This window comes from Haliotis rubra, unplaced genomic scaffold, assembly GCF_003918875.1.
Source record: "Haliotis rubra isolate DU_JTF1 unplaced genomic scaffold, ASM391887v1 Scf119, whole genome shotgun sequence".
In the NCBI taxonomy this organism is placed as follows: domain Eukaryota; kingdom Metazoa; phylum Mollusca; class Gastropoda; order Lepetellida; family Haliotidae; genus Haliotis; species Haliotis rubra.
In genome coordinates, this window is record NW_025765103.1 from 1,231,172 (window position 1) to 1,252,282 (window position 21,111).

Sequence of the window (21,111 nt, forward strand, 5' to 3'; positions counted from 1 at the left end):
TGTTTTAAAATCGCCTTTTTACCAAGGATGGTTTGTATACGAAATACTTGGTAATTTAACCAAATGACCTAAATGTGATTGAATGTTGAATGAAAATCATGTCTTCCAAGTCCAACCTGCTTCCTATCACTAAATAATTCCATTTGTCAGCAAACAAATTTTGACAAACGTTTTACAGAAAAACATTTTGCTTGACTAATTTGTCAATATAACAAAGCGACTGGTGCCAGAACTCAAATAACTTCAAGATGGCAAAAACAGCTGTCACTCTCAATCTTCGCAGTATATCAGAGCAAGGAAATGATTGCTCACCAGCCCAATGACACATTGTAGCTCATTCAAGTGAATCTTTAATGCACTGATAGGCATCTTTGGCTAATCTTCCTTGCTAACAGTTGTCTTCGGGGATCATGTGACTTGTGAAAAAACTGCAATAACAAGCACGAACCGAGTCAACATCTGCTGACGTTACATTTAACATGTGACTTTGTTTTTCACTTCTACATTTAAAGATTGGTTGATAACATCAAAAACAAAGAGAAGACTTTGTTAAAAAAAATTAACTGTTAAAGTGACAAAATAGATTTGTTGAATTGGGACCCAACGGCTACAGACTAATGTTTTTTGAGGGAAACATGATTAATAGGGAGATCCAATGGCAGAAACTCTAGCATTCCACAATAATGAGAAGGATTGGAAATTTTCCTTCAAAAGCATATGAGGACAAAAGTTTAAGCATTCTTGATTGTAGGAAAAATATGTTAATTATTTGAGATTATGATCACAGTTTTTGAAAAATAAGAATCATTGATAATCATCAGGGGATACATCTCAGGTGTCATGTGGGAGGTTTCACCGGATTTATGATCGATTGTGGACCTTGAAATCGTGTCTTTTATGACAAGTTAGTTTTCTGTACCAGTGATAGTCATGACATTGACCATCAGTGGGAAATTATGTTTGATTAACCCTCATTCTGCACTATAAAACTTGTTCCATTGTCTTCACTGTCTGTCAAGTTCTGTTTACATCATACGAACTCATTGTGAAAACACAATGTCATTTAGAGAGGAATCCAAAATATAACATAAGTCACATACGAACCCATTAATACTATAAAATGACACCCTTCATTGCACATGGACTCAAGAAAGACAATTACATGTTAATGTCGTCATTCAACCAAAACATACTTATTTCAAGTTTCTGTCTGAGATCACAACATTTGCAATTTTCTCCATAAAGAAAAAACAAGCCAAAAAATAAAAAATATATACTTAACAGAATATATTTAATAGTCATAGTTTAGAAATAACAGAATTAATACACTCCAGACAGCTGATCTGAAATTACTTATAATTTCCTTCAAATACATTTAAAGTAATCAGATCTAATTGCAAAACAATTAATCCCCAAATTCATGACTGATTCCTTGGGTTGAAGCTTTAAGCAGCCCAACAACTGGAACGGTAGAAGTGTCAACACAAAGGTGGAGTTATTCCTGATTCCTGTCTGTCAAGAACCTTGTGTTCCGAAATCAGAAATGAAAGGCACTCGTAAGACTTCTTATTCCCAGTATGTGTCACAGATAACTGCATCACTCCACGGCCCCTTTCCCCACCCAGAAGTGCTGTTAACATATGGAAAGTGGCATAGATAATGTTCATGAACTTAATAAAATGCTGAAAGTTAATCAATTTTGTGCAAGGCAAGTGTTGGTGAAATGAGAGATTTAATTGGCACATCAAGTTCTTCATCAATGGTTACAATCAATATGTGTAAATCAGCTGTAATTTCTCCGGTAACACACTGGTGATTTGATACTTCTGGTTGACAAATTAGAATCAATAAGGCACATCTTGGGCGGTGGGGCAGTCTAGTGGTTAAAGCGTTCGCTCATCCCGCTGAAGACCCAGTTTCGATTCCCCACAAGGGTACAATGTGTGAAGCCCATTTCTGGTGTCCCCGTCGTGATATTGCTGGAATATAGCTAAAAGCGGCATAAAACTAAACTCACTCACTCACTAAGAGCACATCTCTTTTGGTAATAATTATTCCTTTCACACATTATGGCCATAACATTTTATTTCAGTTATTTTTGACACATTTGATTTTGTTTTTTATTTGTTTTTCATCTAAACAACCCAGTTATCCTCACAGAGGAAAGAAAAACATCCTCTAAAAACATAACCCTCGCACCAAATGCTGTCATTCTGGCTGTTGTTTGATACCTTCACATAGGTAGTAAGCTAACCTCAGCCATCCGGCTAATTGTGACTCTTGTTGCTAAACGTACACAGATACAAGTCACATATCTTCAGGAAGTTAAGTTTTCAAAGCAGCATGCTGTCTTGAAGCTGATAGCCCAGACCCACACCGGCCAATTCCACCATGGAACCTTCTCTTGAAACAATCCCTGGAATAACTAAGCTAATTACACTCCACTTACCACAATGTTTTTATCAGATAATGCAAAATGTAATTCTGTACCCTTGACATTTACAAAGCAAGGTGTTACACTCAACAATATCTAAGGTTACATCATATAAAATAAGAGTGTTTCTGATAAGAGCAAAGTAAACATTCAAATGGACAATTCCACAGAAAAGTGCTCGGAACATGAATGATGTCGGCTCTGATAGAAGCATCAGTACAGCATCGTTCCTTTTTCCTCATTTTATCTGCTGTTTATCTATTTACATTTTATTCGACTATATACAACAACACCCTCTAAGAAAATATAAATTGGAGAGCTGAAAAAATGAGGAATAGGATCCAAGGCCTACACCCTAGCACTTGATTTAAGATTGATAAGAACAGATTGAAGCTCTTATCACCAAAGAAGCGTTGGAATCGCATGGAAATAATAAACACTGCCATTATCCACTGTCCTGGGGTTATTTCCACAGAGATTGTTAACACACAGAAGACAATACATCAGCTCCTCATCCTCCTCAGAGCTATCTCACGTTAGATGGCTGTAGATTCGGACCCTACCCGCATATTTTGAACAATATTTGGCTAGATTAGCTCCTAGGTGGAGTGCCAAATTTCAACTTGTTGAGTGATTAACAGATATCTCCTTGAATGTTGGATGGGAAGGAATTATGCCCCGGTTTACAGTTACTCGACAGCACATTTGTGAAGATTGATTATGTTCCTCAGTAAACAAACACAGGCCATCTTATTACTTGATGATCCCGCTCATAATCAAGATCATTTGAGCTACTGACTCAACACAACGTCCTCTTGAAGGATTCCTGGAAATGTATACCACATTTGTCAACTTTCAATTCAAATTATTGACTATTTTCCTATAACAATGCCTACAGGTTAACTTTTCGCAGTTTTGTTTAAAACTGCTTTTACTTTTCAAGCAGGAAACAGTGAAGCATCATGATGATGTAGGATGTGACAGCCCTCCCCAAACAATGTGTATTCTATTTCCCTGGAGTGTGCCACAGCGTACATATGGGGTTTCTGGGACTGAACCCAATGACTACATCATGTTAACAAAGGCGCGCTAACAGCATCTAAAACATGTCACATTCTGTACCGGCAAACCATACACTGTTCCCTCTTCAGGATCAAAACCTGCACGCATGCTAAAATCCTCAACAAAACGCCTCATTTAGTCTAAATATCCCTCCTCTTTCAAGCAAGCCCTTGCCAAGTTCTTCCTTTCCTATCACCATCAGCACTAATTATCTCGTTAGCAGGCTGAGCTGGCCGAAGATGCTCCGACTGGTGTAGTCGGTAGACCTCTTGCCCTCAGAGGTGCTGGCATTTTTTCCCACACTTTGATGTGTTCGGCAAGAAAGATATTCACACTGTTGGTTCAAGGTAGTTTGCAAAGAAGCAGTAGAGTGGGAAGGGTGAGGAATAGCAGGAGGGCAAGGAGGAAGAGGAGAGAAGGGAGGAAAGAGTGAGAGATTGAGTGAGGAAAGCAGGATAAAGGACGGAGTGAGAAAAGATATACCTCTGGAAAGGGAGAAGAAGAAATGGACACAACAGGTCTTGTTTGTGTTGTACTACCACACTCAGCATTCCAGCTACATGGGAGTGGTTTGAAAATAATAGAGTAGGACTAGACAGTCTAGGGATCAACAGCATGAGCATCTATCAACACAATTGGGATACAATGACATGTGTCAACCAAGTCCGTAAGACTGACCACCTGATCCCGTTAGTCACTTCTTATGACAAGCATGGGTTGCTGAAGACCAATTCTACCTAAGGAGAGAATGGGAAGAAGAGAATGAAACAAACAAACCCACATCAGTCTTGGAGTAAAGACTCTAAACTATCAACCACAGCCTCTGGGCCTGACCACATTTAACTGTCAGCTGATGGTTTCAGTTTCAGAGCATCAAAAACCTTTTAGTTAAAAATATGCTCTTGACATTTATTAGGTTGAAACCTGCGATCGTTATCTCTGACGTTCATATTTGTGAAAAAAACGGAACATATTTTGATAAATTGGAAAGAGACAAAGAAACGTTTTTCTGATTAAACTCAATATAGGTGTCCTCCTGAATCTTGTGTTATGTCAACAAACATCTCCACACTTCTCTGCATAAGCCAGTTGGTGTCATAAAGAGGACCAAAAAACCCAACCCTATCCAACATCCAGCATATTTAAAGAATTTTGTTCGCCAATGCCAGATGACAAAGCAAGTGATACTGGCTAATTAAAGAGTCAAACCACCAATGCATCACGGTCAAATAATTGAAGTAAACAGTAATTTTTTCATTATGCTTGTTTCAAATATTTAGGAAGAATGTTGATGGAATGTAACGAACAAAGATTTGGGACAAAATGACATAAAATGATATTTCCCCAGCTTTTCAGACATGTTTTTGCCCTAATATCTCAAATTCATCAGCATTTTTTATTTCTCTTTCAAATTCTTTAACTCCCTAAATGAAAATTTCTTTATGCTATTGCTAACATTTTTTGGGTATCACCCACGGCAATAAATAATTTTTTAGTTTCTCTCAAATTCCTCTAATTTGAAGAGGAACATTTGACAGGCTGCACAGCTGCTACAGTAGTTGTATGGCAAGAAAGAAATAGGTAAGGGTTGGGGAGGGGGAGACGGTGGAATAAAGGTGGGTATTCTCACAACCTCCACAACTGTGGAATTCACCAGAAGGTTCCACCCTTTGATAGCAATTAACTACGCTCAATTTGTCTTCATATCAAAAGAAATATGCTGAAAATTTGTTTTTTACATCACATGTACATTTGACATTTTAACTTGACAATCACGACTGTGTTTGGGTAAACAAAGAACAAAGCTATCTTCATCAGGGACAAACTAGAACAATGACACCCAATGGTCCACGGACCTATAGAATTATCCTCCATCGTTTACCTAAAAGCCTGATACAGGACTTACAAAAATTGAGAATACTACTTGATAAATAATCTGCAATCATATATATACAACTTTAAACAAATCTAGATTTCTAGATAGTCCTAGGTCACACATTTGTATCAGTATATGCATTGTTACTCTGACGTATTATATTTCTCGTTTATGTAGTTTATAGAATATTGTCACTGTTTCTACATGGAACGTTTGCACAATAAAATGACAAAATAATGAACTGAAAAGATAATGTTCTCCAGAACAGATGACATTCTAGTGGAAACATGTCCTAAAGTCCACAGTTAACATTTCAGAGTGGGTGAGTGAGTGAGTGTAACTGTCAATGATGTTCACTCTCTAAATGATCAAGTCTGGGACAAGAGGACAAAAGCAGAGCAAGGATCCACTGTGATAGGATGACACACACCGCGACAGGCCTTAAAGTACTACAAGCATGGGTTACTTGTGAGGGACAGATATATACAAGGAACAGAAATTCTAAAGATGAACATTCACTTAATAATTGCCTTCATTTTCTAACATTCATGGAAGTATAAATGTAGAAAGTAGTGTGTACACTGTGTGGCCATGTGGCAGATTTACACAATTGTGAATAGCGTTTCATAAATTCATAACTTCCCAATGGCCAAAACATACTGAATCCAATTTTTATGAATAATTACATCAATAATAACTTATTTAATCAACACAAAACACACAATACACATCCACACAATATCATGTCAGGTCAATAATGACCCAACCATTACCCTATTTGTCAGTCAGGAACTGGGTACTAGTCTGTGAGTGGGTGTGAATCAAATTTTTTTTTAGTTAATGGGACTTTAAATGCTCAATCAACTTCTTGGTTAACCAAATAAATGCCATGGAATCACTTGCGATCCAGTCATATTCATGGGTCTCAAAATATATAAGAAATATATTCAAAATTACCCTCACCAAATGGAGCAACTAAAGTACAAGGAAGGGAGTAGCATTGAGCAAAGTGAATTCAGTCCGGAACACACAAATGAAATGTTCAATGTTTTAGCATGAAATATGAAACAATGACATTTACCTACACCAGTTTTCAGTTTGGAACTCACTGGAATCCAAATCGGCTGAGAAGTAAACACATAAATCTATCAAACACTGAGTAAAGTTTCCTATAAATCTAACGTCTGAAACAGCCATGTACACAATACATGTGGCAACATTTAGCTAATGTGGCCCTTCAACTATTGCCAATAAAAGATCCCTGTTTTCTACTCTCAGTAACCAACACCCCACCACTAGTAACACACCACTGGCAACAGCAGCGACAACAACACCCCACACCTACATGTGGGAGTACCGGCTCTGTTTTATGTCATACAGCAAGTGCACCAGACAGGAGTCTGGGGGTCCTCCTGGGGTAAACCCAACACCGGGAGGCACTCACATACACAAGAACTTTGGAAACCTAATCAGCAAGAGTGAAGAGCCTCCTGAGAATGAGAAAAGGGAATTATGAAAGATCAGATACAGTATCAGTCATGTTCTTTGTGGTGGGCTGGGGTGGGATGATGGAGGGTTGGACTGTTGGGGTGGGATGATGGAGGGTTGGACTGTTGGGGTGGGGTGATGGAGGGTTGGACTGTTGGGGGTGGGGTGATGGAGGGTTGGACTGTCGGGGTGGGGTGATGGAGGGTTGGACTGTCGGGGGTGGGGTGATGGAGGGTTGGACTGTTGGGGTGGGGTGATGGAGGGTTGGACTGTTGGGGGTGGGGTGATGGAGGGTTGGACTGTTGGGGGTGGGGTGATGGAGGGTTGGACTGTTGGGGGTGGGGTGATGGAGGGTTGGACTGTTGGGGGTGGGGTGATGGAGGGCTGGACTGTTATGGGTGGGGTGATAGAGGGTTGGACTGTTGGGATGGGTGATGGAGGGTTGGACTGTTGGGGTGGGGTGATGGAGGGTTGGACTGTCGGGGGTGGGAGTGATAGAGGGTTGGACTGTTGGGATGGGTGATGAAGGGTTGGACTGTCGGGGTGGGGTGATGGAGGGTTGGACTGGCCGGGGGTGGGGTGATGGAGGGTTGGACTGTTGGGGTGGGGTGATGGAGGGTTGGACTGTTGGGGGTGGGGTGATGGAGGGTTGGACTGTTGGGGTGGGGTGATGGAGGGTTGGACTGTTGGGGGTGGGGTGATGGAGGGTTCGACTGTCGGGAGTTGGGTGATGGAGGGTTGGACTGTTGGGGTGGGTGATAGAGGGTTGGACTGTTGGTGTGGGGCTGATGTAGGGCTTGGACTGTAGGGGTGGGGTGATGAAGGGTTGGACTGTTGGTGTGGGGTGATCGAGGGTTGGACTGTCGGGATGGGGTGATGGAGGGCTGGACTGTTGGGGTGGGGTGATGAATGGTTGGACTGTCGGGGTGGGGTGATGGAGGGTTGGACTGTTGGGGTGGGGTGATAAAAAGGGGTGGACAGCTCCGGGTGGGGTGATGGAGGGTTGGACTGTTGGGGCGGGGTGATGGAGGGCTGGACTGTTGGGGTGGGGTGATGAAGGGTTGGAGTGTTTGGGGTGGGGTGATGGAGGGTTGGACTGTTGGGGTGGGGTGATGGAGGCTTGGACTGTTGGGGTGGGGTGATGGAGGGTTGTACTGTTGGGGGTGTGATGGAGGGTTGGACTGTTGGGGATGGGGTGATGAAGGGTTTGACTGTTGGGGGTGGGTTGATGAAGGGTTTGACTGTTGGGGGTGTGATGGAGGGTTGCACTTTTAGGATGGGGTGATGGAGGGTTGGACTGTTGGGGTGGGGTGATGAAGGGTTTGACTGTTGGGGATGGGGTGATGGACGGTTGGACTGTTGGGGGTGGGGTGATGGAGGGTTGGACTGTTGGGGTGGGTGATGGAAGGTTGGAGGGTTGGGGTGGGGTGATGGAGGGTTGGGGTTGGATGATGGAGGGTGATGGGGTGATGGGGTTGGGGTGGGATGATGGAGGGTTGGGGTGGGGTGGTGGAGGGTTGGAGGGATATAAATCTATAGTTAACTTCAGAATAATTTCAATTTAACTTCAAGTTTGAAATGAAAATGTTATGAAAATAGTTGTGATTTTTAGAAACATACACACCAGCATTTTCTAAATGTACTGTGATACATGTTCACTGGTGTTTTAAAAGGTGGCATGCCAGAAATACTACATACCTCCAACAGATACACAGTATCCAAGTGTTAGAACATTCTCAAACAATGGTTCACAGATATATTTGGAACAGATTGTCTGTTTCATCTCAACAATTACTTTCAGCACTATCAGCCCCGAAAACAAACCCAACCATTACAATCAATACAAATTTACCTAATCCAAGCTTGAGAAATGTCACGCGTAAAACAATACAGGGAAATGGTGACCTTATCACTGAGAGATGTTATTACAGGGGAATAATGTCTTCCTGATAACAATACATATGTTAAACATGATGAGAACTGCTCTTAATTAGCAATCAAGAAAACTGTCTTTGTTGTAACACAGTAAATTTGTTTTCACATATCTTGTAGTCAACAGACACAGGTGGAGGGGTGGTGTCAACAATGGTTTGGTGTTATTTTGCTTGTGAATAAAGTTTCATTTACATTCAATTCAAATCCCATTGGCTTCCAGTTTCAGTTACAAGAGAGGGTTTGCTGTCGGTATTCTTTTAAAACTGTACTTGAAAAATATATATTAAACTTTCAATATTTATTGTTCAGTGATGTCTGATTATTGAGCCAACCTAAAAAATAATTATTTGAGTGAGATACTTATACATAACACAATCAGCAGTAGTACATCATGCAGTCTCACTGTACCTCCACAATCAACACAGCCATGCAGGTTTTTACACTTTACCTGTCCAATCTATTCAACCTTACAAATTGGGCTACTCTTGCCATTTAATGGAGTCATACACAAAACACACTCTTGCAAAATACAAGGAACCAAAATTACCTAAGATACAAAATGTTAGAATATTTTATTTTTCACAAATACTCTGTTCACAATTACACTGGAAACTTCCAGTCTATAGTTTACATTTACCAAACGAGATAAAGTTGCTGAGGAAATAACATTCAATTTATGACACATTCCCCTCACATATAAAATCAGTTTTTCTCCAAATATCAGCAGCTTGTGTCACCTTTATTTTCCACCGGTTTCTAATTAGAAGTCCTTATCATTTCCATGTTCACCTATCTGCAGCAGAAGGCTAGAGGGGAGATAACTCTGTACTGTCAATGCTTTGAAATCCACACCATCCCTGCTAAGCAGTCACAACTTCCACGTAATTGCCTTTCTCTCGCAGACAAACCAGTGATAACTGATTGTTAATGACTACAAGATCTGGAAGTAATCTTTTGTAAACCACTTGACTTTCACAAAAAAGATGGCGACAATTACTAAACCCGAAACTTGGATCTTCTTAATGATTGTGCCCCCAATTACAGGCTGTAAGAACATTCATTTGTGAGATTGATATATTTCAAATTGGCCATGAGATTTCATTTATCATTTTCTGATGACAGCCATATTGACTTACAGTTCCTATTAGATCTTTTTTACGGAGTATGTTTTCTTCTGCTTGAGTCTCATTTATGTTCTATTTTGTAAAATGTTTAGTGTGTCGACACTGAGAAATGTACGGCCGTGTTTCTGCCTCATAATATGTTAACGAGTTCCAACCAGTATCAGAAGCTGCTCTTTATTGAGTGACAAATACGCGGAAAGATAGACCTGATATAATCTTACAAAATCACAGAACAAATGGAGGATGCAGAACCTAATAACTGAAGTCAGCTTCCTACAAACCTTCACCGAGGCAAAATACATATGGCAGTACTTTGGACTCGAAATATAAAGAAGTATTTATGATTTTACACTGATTAAAGAATGCCACCAGTTTAAAGACAATAGTAGTTCAATAAATTTGTTGCTGGCTGTTTAGCATCAATAATTGGTCATAAACCATGTTATCAGTGTGTACAAAGTGAGCCATTATTGATGACGAATGTTCCTCTCTGACAAGAAATTACAAGAATCCTAGTCCAGTAACCAAAATAACTGGTTGCTTTGGGATTGATTATGAATATTTATATTTTTGAGTGCTGTTATGAGATTGTATCATTTGAGTGAGTGAGTGAGTTTAGCTTTACGCCGCACTCAGCAATATTCCAGCTATATGGCGGTGGTCTGTAAATAATCGAGTCTGGACCAGACAATCCAGTGATCAACAGCAGGAACATCGATCTGCGCAATTGGGAACCGATGACATGTGTCAACCAAGTCAGCGAGCCTGACCACCCGATCCCGTTAGTCGCCTCTTACGACAAGCATGGGTTACTGAAGATCAATATTCTAACCCGGACCTTCACGGGTTGTATCATTTGAGGGTTATCGGTCATTTACTGCATCAGTAGAAGACAGCATGTCAATCATAGCATCAGGTGGAGGAAACTGTCAAACACAGCATTAATGAGGGTTAACTTGCCAAGCAATAGAGAAAACTTGTCAAACAAAGCATCAATTGAGCTTAAGGGGTCGTTGTCAGCACAGGTCCCACAGATGTGTACCCCAGGTACGATTCTGAATACTGGGTACATTTCTGTATTTTGCCTTGTATAGGGTACATTTCTGTATACAAAAACGTACCTGGGGTACTTACCTGTAGTACCTGTGCTGACGACCCCTTTAGCATCAGTTGAGGGTAACTGGTCAAAGACTGCAAATTTTATTCTTGGGACTCTTGTTTGTGTTTATCATAACAAAAGGCCCTTTATTTCTAATGTCCATCACAGACATTCATGCAACAATCCTAACTTCACCTGGTCAACTGGTAGCGGCACTAATGATGGCCGACTACAAGCTCCCTGGTCTGATAACGGTCAGGAAACCAGCATCCATTGTGTGGTCAAAGGGACACAACTCTGTCTCAGACGAGCAGCTGAAGCTGATTCATTCACAAGCAGTAATAGACTGTAGACAATGTGAATGTCTTCAGGAACAATGTGATAGTGACACAAGAAGAAATATAGGCACATAGAGCTTAAGTTTAGATTATTTCACAAATATGACTACAAACATATAGATACTGTCCCTGATCAGGAGGATATATATCAAACTGCAGTTCAATTCTGCTTTGCTTTGGAGATGTGCTGTGATGATAATAGTATCATGACTCTTGTTTGTAATATCATTGTATTGTGAACATTTTGACTAACATACAATCAAGTATTATAAAAAACATAGGCAGATCCAGAAATTTTCAAGGGGGTGGTGGGGTGGGGTGGGGTTGTTCCATGGGGTTTGAACCCCCTGAACCCCACCTTGGCTATGCCATTGCAAAACATTAACTTCAATGTGGTTTTTAGTCATTTTCAAGGTGTGTGTGTGTGTGTGTGTAACTAGTAGTACTACACTGGGGTGTGTCCGTCAATAACATGTGAAGGTGTTCAGCCAGTCAGTGATCCCACCCCACCAAAACGGTTTGTCTAACATTAATGGCGTGAAAATACTTTCATTCTGTCTATGTTACACTCTGTTGCGCCTGTCAAGGAAGTCCTAAATATACACATAAAGTTTGCCCAATTTGGTGCTGCGCTGCCATTCTTGACACCAACAACGTTATGCAGTATCATCTATCATGGGATAACAGTAGACATTGCAAATGCAGTTTATATCTGATTATGAACCATCCACGCTCTCTAACACCTGTGGCTTTGTAAAGCTCATCTCAGATTTGAAAGGCACTTTGATGTTAAGAGCTTGTGCCGCAATGCTCTGTCTTGCTCCAACTTCGACCACGTACAATACCTGACACGACAGATGACACATGTAAGAAAACATCATGTTTAATTTTGAATTTTACCCCAACCACCTTCACGTGCACATTGAGCACAAAATTCATAATCCATGGTGAATATAATAATCATTTTCTAAATCAATATGTATAATCATACAACTTGGTTCCCAAATAATATCAGCCCAAAATGGAACATCCATGATTTTGTACAGTACTATATGTAATGCTGTAGGATTCTTTTACTTTAACACATATTATAATGAAAGTCTTTAACCCTTGTCCTTGCCCCAAGAATCTCATTACTGTTTCTTATCTCTTCTACGTCAATGATTATCAGCTTGGGCCGAGGACTTGTTCATGTTCATATTTCAGAAAAACAGCTAAAACACTTTTGGACATTTTTCATCCTTCCCTAGGGGTTTATATATATATAATATATATAATTAGTCACACACATGCAGTCACTCAGACACATCCGATAAGTTCCATTACGGTATCCAGTTTGCTCAATTACTACATGTATTGATGTATATTTCATTGTTACAGGAATTACTATGAGCTGAGCTGGGCGAAACAGAATGTTCCAAGGTGGATCTTTTGTACTCGTGGTAAAGTAGCACAGTGTGTAATGTACATCCTGTTCCCTGTAAGGGGCCTAAATCTGCGTCATCCTACGCCACTTTCATGACATCACCAAATGGCAAAACTTTAAAGACGAATATACTGCCCTATTTACAGTCCCCTCCACTATCACCATTATCTGTGTTATCTACCGGCTGGTTGATTATCTACCATTGTCTCGTCATGACGTGGTGAGATAACGGCTGATACTTCAACCACTTTGATAGGTCAGCCAGCAGACACTCTAGAATGTGGACATCACACCACACAATCACCCACCAACTGTTGGGAAATATACTCCGCCATCTCTCAGTCATATACAATGGATGAGACATAGGTCAGTGCAGGTGCGTTGCGTTGATGAACCAACTGGACACAGTTATTAAACATTCACTTCCATCATAATTAATCAATAACACCAGCCGTACAGATACAAAGCCATACAAAATTCACCACTTTAAACAGAATTTGTCATAGTAATGTTTTTCTAATTTTTAAATTTTCATATTGACAGTGTCAAAACAAACGGTTGTCTTTCGGGTCCTGAAGGTTTGTAGTTCTGAATCTTGGAACTACCAAAATAGAAGTGTTCTGAAGACCTACCTCTTCTATCAGCTTCCGACTGAACCTTTCTCCCCAGTCTTCGTTTTTATACTGTTCATGGAAAAGGGCAATAGAAAATTACTATTATTGTTCTTTTCACTTAATATTAACCAAGCGTCATCTAAGCTTTTTTCCATCAAATACATATTCTCCTCAGAGCCCACAGAAACAATGATGATATTTCTCCAGCTGTAACAAGACAAACAATACTTGGTCATTTTACATACAGTGGAATACAACTGAGTAAGTTAGTCAAGGGGTTCAACATATATATGTTTCACGTTTCAGGTGTATTTAAAATTTTCGATATTGTTTTCCTTATTTGATTTTCGATTATGGTAAAAATAAACCCCAAAAGTAATCGCAACAGGAACAACTCCAATATCAAGGGAACTTCACATGATCATTCTCACAAATCACATGACTGCAGCCAAATCCGTTAATGGCTATTACTCAGCAATGTTTGTCCAGAATGTAATGAAATTTGACATTTTATTTGTAAATTGTACAGATTGTAGTTTTTAGAAAATGTTAATTTTTTACCTTGTTGTACCATGTTCTTGTATTCTCTCAAAATTCATATTATGCTTTGCAAAACTTCTGAAACTGGGGAGTTGAACTTTGGCACGTATGTTTCTTCTTCTCATATCATTGGTAAATTTCATTAGATCTTAGCATCAAGTTATTACTTGTGTGTTTTTAACATCAATGCTGATTGCAACTGATCAAGTGGCTATCTCGCTGGCAGGTCGACCTGTTGACTCACATCCAGGAAAACTAACATCCATGCCATGTAACTATTGTTAACATCAGGCGTCACTGCAAGCACTGATTGACACTGTCATGAAACAGGCTGTCTGCATACACCTGAAGTACTCGGGTACTATTGGTAGTAATGGTACTAGTCTGGCAATGTAGATTTACTCCAGTTTGGTATGTGGTAATACTGGTAATTTACTATCACCAGGCAACATGTTTACATGCTCAAGACACCCATCCCTTTACAAAACATATATATTCATGGCATTAACTGCATTTTATTGTTATTCCCTGACAGTCTCTTCTATCATGTCATCCCTTATATCTGTATTATGAATTCAGGCATGAAACAGTACATGAGTTAGTGAGTGAGTTGGTTTTACACTGCTTTGAACAATATTTTGATTCAACATCACCTTCAATTGGGAAGAACATAAAGGGTCATACAGGAAATATTGATCTACAGCTCTCACCCTATCTGACGACCTGAATCATAATACCGGCAAATACTGGATAAAGCCCTGTCATCAGGAGTGAGTGAGTGAGTTTAGTTTTACGTTGCACTCAGCAATATTACAGCTATATGGCGGCGATCTGTAAATAATGGAGCCTGGACCAGGCATTCCAGTGATCAACAGCATGAGCATCGACCTGTGCAACTGGGAACCAACGACATGTGTCAACCAAGCCAGCAAGCCTGACCACCCGATCCCGTTAGTCGCCTCTTACGACAAGCATGGATTACTGAAGGTTCATTCTAACCCGGACCTTCACGGGTCTGTGATCAGGACTGGCTGACTGAGTTTGGTTTTACGCCGCTTTTAGCAATATTCCAGCAATACCACAGCGAGGGACACCAGAAATGGGCTTCGGTCATTGTACCCATGTGGGGATTCGAACCCGGGTCTTCGGCGTGACGAGCCAACGCTTTAACCACTAGACTACCCCACCGGCCCCTGTGATCAGGAGATCCTGGTACATATGACAACATGAATCATAATACTGGCAGACCGCCTCCATGGTGTAGTGGTTAGAGTGTCCGCCCGGAGAGCGGAAGGTCGCAGGTTCGATCCCCGCCGACCGCGTCATACCAAAAGACGTTAAAATATGGTACTTGTTGGTCCCTGCCTGGCGCTCGGCATTAATGGGTACAACAAGGACTGGTCGGCTCGGAGTCAGTATAATGTGTCTGAGTGGGGTATTCATGCTTCACTGTGGCATGGTATCTCAGTGGGCTAGCACTATAAAACCAGCTTCAGTCTGGGCTAGTACAAGCAGTCGCACATACACATACACACAGGCATGCACGTCGTCATATGAGCGAAATATTCTCAAACACGACGTTAAACCCAATTTCACCTCACCTCACCTAATACTGGCAAATGCTGGATAAAAAATGTGATCAGGAGATCCTGGTACATCTGACATGAATCATAATACAGGCAAATGCTGGATAAAACCCTGTGATCAGGACATCCTGGTACATCTGACAACATGAATCATAATACAGGCAAATGCTGGATAAAACCCTGTGATCAGGACATCCTGGTACATCTGACAACACGAATCATAATACAGGCAAATGCTGGATAAAACCCTGTGATCAGGACATCCTGGTACATCTGACAACACGAATCATAATACAGGCAAATACTGGATAAAACCCAGTGATCAGGAGATCCTGGTACAGCCAAGGGAAGCTACTCTGCACAGCATATAGACACACTTTTGACTGTTGGGCTCTCCAGGCCCAGAACAACATATGTTATAGACGTCGAGCATGCTTCTGGGAACACTACTGGACTATTTGAACCATATCAGTTCTAATAAAAAGGAAGGATGTCAATAAAATCTTCTAAATATTGCCCAAAAAAAGGTTTGTTTTATAAAGAATTTGGCACGGCAATGTAATTTTGATTATGATCATTTTGAAATACAGTAAAAATGAAATTCTCCTTGGTTTACCGAATAACATACAGAACATGGTCAGCGAATATCACATCCGCATGTTGGATACTTTGGAAGAGTTCCTTACACAGAGGACACAGGGGACACAGAGATCAACATCAAGACAAACGGAGGAGATACAACAAATACTCCAGAATATATTCACAAAAACTGCAAATATGTTTTGAGACAGCCCCTACGACGATGAATGGAGTACAATGGTTGCAAGTATTCGGTCACGTATCAGATACGCTGTGCACTTGAAACAGAATGGCCAGACGGACTGTATGAGGTGATTTCCTCTACTCAGACAGCATGTAAACATCGTATGTTGATTGCGGCCTGGAAGCAGGCCTGATTACTGTGGTATATAGATATATATGTAGGTAGGTCTGGGGCCGAGAGGTGCAGCACAGATAACACAACCATGTCTGTCACACCAGAATGCCGACATAATAATTATGTCTGCAGTACAAACATTATCGCTATGATTACACAATGCCATTTAGAAAGTGGTCAAATGCAACATATGTCATATTTGGGATTACACTTTCTTAGTAAAGTACAAATTCTAGTACTTTTGGGGTTAATTCCCATCCGGGATTCGAACCCACACCCTCAGAGTCAGGCACCTAATTGCCAGCACACAAAGTCAGCCGCCTAACCCGCTCAGCCACTGCAAATTCCGGCGAAGTAACATATGTTACAAACATTATTCTATAGAAGTAGAGATGTATTTTATGCCTCTCTTTAGGTGAATGAAGTTGTCTTCCGAAACTGGACTAAAACATTCCCAATACTTTAGCTTGTAAACTTGTAGTGATAACAGCACCAAAAAATGCCTTTATATAGTACTGCATTGCATGAAATGTTAAAATACCTCTGAATTATAGAATTATAAAATACAAAAACCCTGCTAGTTCAAACTCCAAGACTTCGGCCTCCTCATCATCATCATGAGATTCGATACATCCTGACATCCCACACTGTAGTCTACTTTGTGGTTACAGATACCAATGACCGATCCCAACATGTTGATCATACCCATCAACTTGAAGAATGTGTGTTTCCAATGTGAGGCCGAGCTGTGTACCATGATATCAAGCATAGCTGCCCATCAAGCACTACAGTGCTGCAGACAATGGTTTCAGCTAGAATATGTTGAATCACATAAACTCATCTTCACTTGGCATTTGTATTTTTGGGGGGGGTTTCAATATGTTTAACTGCCACTGGTCTATTTGGTATTTTAAACCAGTGTTAAACAAATAGTCAAAACTTCATGGCACACATGTATTTGAAGGTGATTTCAAATTTGCCTTGTTTTGTGATAGCAGGGTCACTGTGGTCTTGACATCAGTGACACACACATATCAGTATTTATCAACACCATGCAGACATACGTGTCAATAACACCCATGTAGATATACAATAATATCGCCCATGACAACTTGGTATCTCACAGACATTAGCATAAATGATAAAATCTTGATGGACATTGCCACTCATTTCTATGGGTGGAGTTAAGCTTGTGAATGACAGACTGTTATTACAGATATTCATGCAACATTTTAGATAGATTCTGTTGAAGGAAAATCTAATGGTGAGTTTTCGATTGTTCTTTATCAATATAAAGAATCATGTTTCCATGTTGCAATGCGAGTCGATTACACATGTGAGCATGTCAACTGTCAGGAGGATACACTTGAAACTCATCAAGCTGTAAACTACTGCAACACTGGCACTGAAGGTCCAGATGACAACAGTGATAACCACAGCATATCACCATCGAACAACACTTTCTGGGTTGATCTTTTATGCAACAGTAAGACCTGACAGTATACTTTCAAATGTATTCCTATTACAAGCCAGGAGATCGCAGGTTAAAAGATTTTAATATATTTTTTTTGTTTCTAAACATACCCTATATACCACCTATGACCTTGCCATTTGTACCACATATATAAGTACATGCAATTTCAGATTAACCTACCAGTTTGTTTCAAGTTTGACTTGTAGAACTATGCTTACTTTGATTTGGGATTGAAATATTCTAAACTACAAAACCCTTTTTATTTGTCAGATCCTTTGCTCCTCAAGCATGTGTGACAACAACTTCAACAGATTGAGATGACTCCTTCTACTCACTGGGATGGAGAAAACCTCTGCCACATATTTCAAGATGGCTGCCTCCTGTGACAGGAAGTTGGTGCGGTCTGTCAGATTCCGTCCAATGGATGTACTGAATTCCTTCCGCACAAGGGAGGCTATTGAGTCCACCACGATCAGTTTAACTTTCTTAGTGATAATGTCTTCCTCCAAACTTTTCAACCTGCAATAAGTTTGAACTTATTAATCATGGCAAAAATACAAATATCACAAATTGATATTAAATAAATATATCTGTATAAGTACATTCCCACGTCCTGGTCATATCACCGGGCTTGGATCAATCTTCTGGTTGGTGAGTGAGTGAGTGAGTGAGTGAGTGAGACAGAGTGAGAGTGAGTGAGTGAGTTAGTGAGTGAGGTAGTGAGGTAGGTAGGTAGGTAGGTAGGTAGGTTTGCTGTTTCTAGCAATATTCAAAGCTGGAAACACACAGATGGATTATGCAGTGAATCCAAGATGGTCGCTTTAAATCATTTCCTCAGCCACTGTGCATCACATGTTATCACCAGTAAGGTATTTACATTTTTCCATGTATATATATATTTACTCCCTTCACGAACAACCAGTTCTTCAGTTTCTTTCTTGTTTTGAATTAAATGCTGCTTCAGGTGACAATAAGGGCATTATTTACTACTTCCTGTTGTTGTTATACAACATCTAACAATCATTATACAGGGATACCACTTTCTCTGTATAGATTCCACTACTTTATATATCTGCCTCCCACTACCTGACCAGTGGCCTATTTGTTGATGCCGGGATAGAAATACATTTTTTTCTAAGTGTGCCTTAGGGCACCAGGACAGGATCTTAAATGTGCCTTTCAGAAATCAAGTGTTCCCACATTTTTCAGAATAAATGACTGTAGCAATGATGATGATCATTTGAACCTGTTTTCTGTTATCACTGATATGTCTTCTTCTGTTTAAGATGGCTTTCTTAAGCTTCATTTGTTCTACTTTCCCAACACCTTTAATGGCTAAGAATTTGGTGACAGGTTCACTTGTTCAATATATCAATCATACTCAATTACCTCTTTAATAACCAAACTATCAGTACTCCCATCACTCTAAATGGAAAAACAATTTTTTTTTACATCATCCATCATAATTCCAGTGATTTTCTGGGAGATAAAGTCAATAAATGTTTTTGCCTGTTTGTCATTTGTGTAAGTGTTTTGTTTTGGGGATTAAATGACTAGAAGTGTCTCTAAAACTTTAGGCGTGCCTTAAGAACCTTTTTTATCCATGCCATTTCAATATTTACTGTGCCATGGCATGCTAATATATGAGGTATTTCGAACCCTGTGATATCAGTCATGGTCTTCATCAGCTGCACACAATCGTGAAGACAAAATACAGCAAACATGCTGTAGTCATGACAACCAGTTGTTTATATTTTGTCTACTTAATAAAAACAACAAGACCAGCACCAACGTACACCAACAGGGTGGAAGGGGTTGCACACTTCTCTACATCTTCATTTACATTAAACCACATGGAGTATCTCATGGGGAAAGTTTATAAATCAGATTCAAACATGGCACAAATAAGGTAAATAGAGATATGAATGCTGTCTCAAGATGAGGGATCAGAGAACAGGTAATCAAAGTAGTCAGGGAAATCAGGTTCATAAGATCGGTTTTGCAAAGCTTCACTCATCATTCCATGGTGGTGGTCCGCCAGAAGCCGTTGGTGATACCTGTCTGATACAGATACCTGTGGAATACCACTCCTCTTCCACACTGGCCCCCTTGTGGTAGGGGCCAAAATAGCAGCTTATCAGGGGGCAGGTACACGCTAGGGCGTGGAGTGTAAACATAGGTAGGTAAGTGGTGGAGAGATGCTACTGTGGTGAGTCTTGGGTTATCATCCTGCAGATTGGAGAGACGGGGAATATAGACATTTATACACCTTCCTGATTAGGGGTGCTGTCAAAGAATAATCCTTTTTTCTCTGTGAGAAATTGGTATTTCATGAGTGGTTTATATTTGAAGTTGAACTTTTTGTACATTATGCTGGCTCACTTACTTTTCGGGATTATTTTCTAAAAATAAAATAATCAGCTGTAATGAACACAATTAGAAAACACATAATTAACTTTAATTCAAAAGTTTCACATAAACTGAGATTGTAAACACACTTATCATATGTAATAACAATAAATAATCTGTTCTAGAGAGTGAGCGAGTGAGTGAGCAATGAAGGCACACTAACCTGAGGGCAAGAATTAAAAAGCAATACGATGCTTAATCACTAAACCAACTCATAGCAACATATTTTCCGCAGTTTAGATTTTTCTTTAATTCAACGGCTACTTTACCCAGCAGTTTCACAAGCCAAATTTACTTGAAGCTCTATGGTAAAAATGTGGGTTAGATTGAGCTTATGATAAGAAAGCAAATCGGAGAATAAAATGCCTCATTTCAGAAATCTCATAACAAACCAAGTCCTGAGCTCATCGTGGAAGTTGAGAGTCAATCTTTCACATCAGGACACATAGCTTCAAGGATTCATCGAGTCTGACCATGTGTAGAAAGCGTCAACTCCTCTCTTAAAATTAATATGTATGAGTTTAACACATATTCATCACCGCTTATCAGTGAGAGGTGAGGTGGAAAATTAACAGTTTGTTCCGGATCGGTGGCGAGCGATTGCACCGTTATGGCAACTGTATCACCCCTCGTCAGAGACGGGCAATAATGCTGATGATTGTTTACACAACGTACATTTCTCTCAACCCACTGTTTGTACAACTGTCACAGAAAGTTGATATACATGTACTTTTCTTTAAAAGCATTTTTATATCTCACACGTCACATA

The 21,111-nt window shown here is 40.1% G+C and overlaps 1 protein-coding gene across 1 annotated transcript in view; it reads right to left on the bottom strand.

The window, feature by feature from the left end:
• Nucleotides 1–21,111, bottom strand: part of LOC124260551 (DNA repair protein RAD51 homolog 2-like) — a 48,406-nt gene that overhangs the window by 18,131 nt on the left and 9,164 nt on the right. Inside the window, exon 7 of the mRNA XM_046694877.1 lies at nt 18,269–18,452. Coding sequence (XP_046550833.1) covers nt 18,269–18,452 — 184 coding nt within the window. The remainder of the gene's footprint in view (nt 1–18,268; nt 18,453–21,111) is intronic.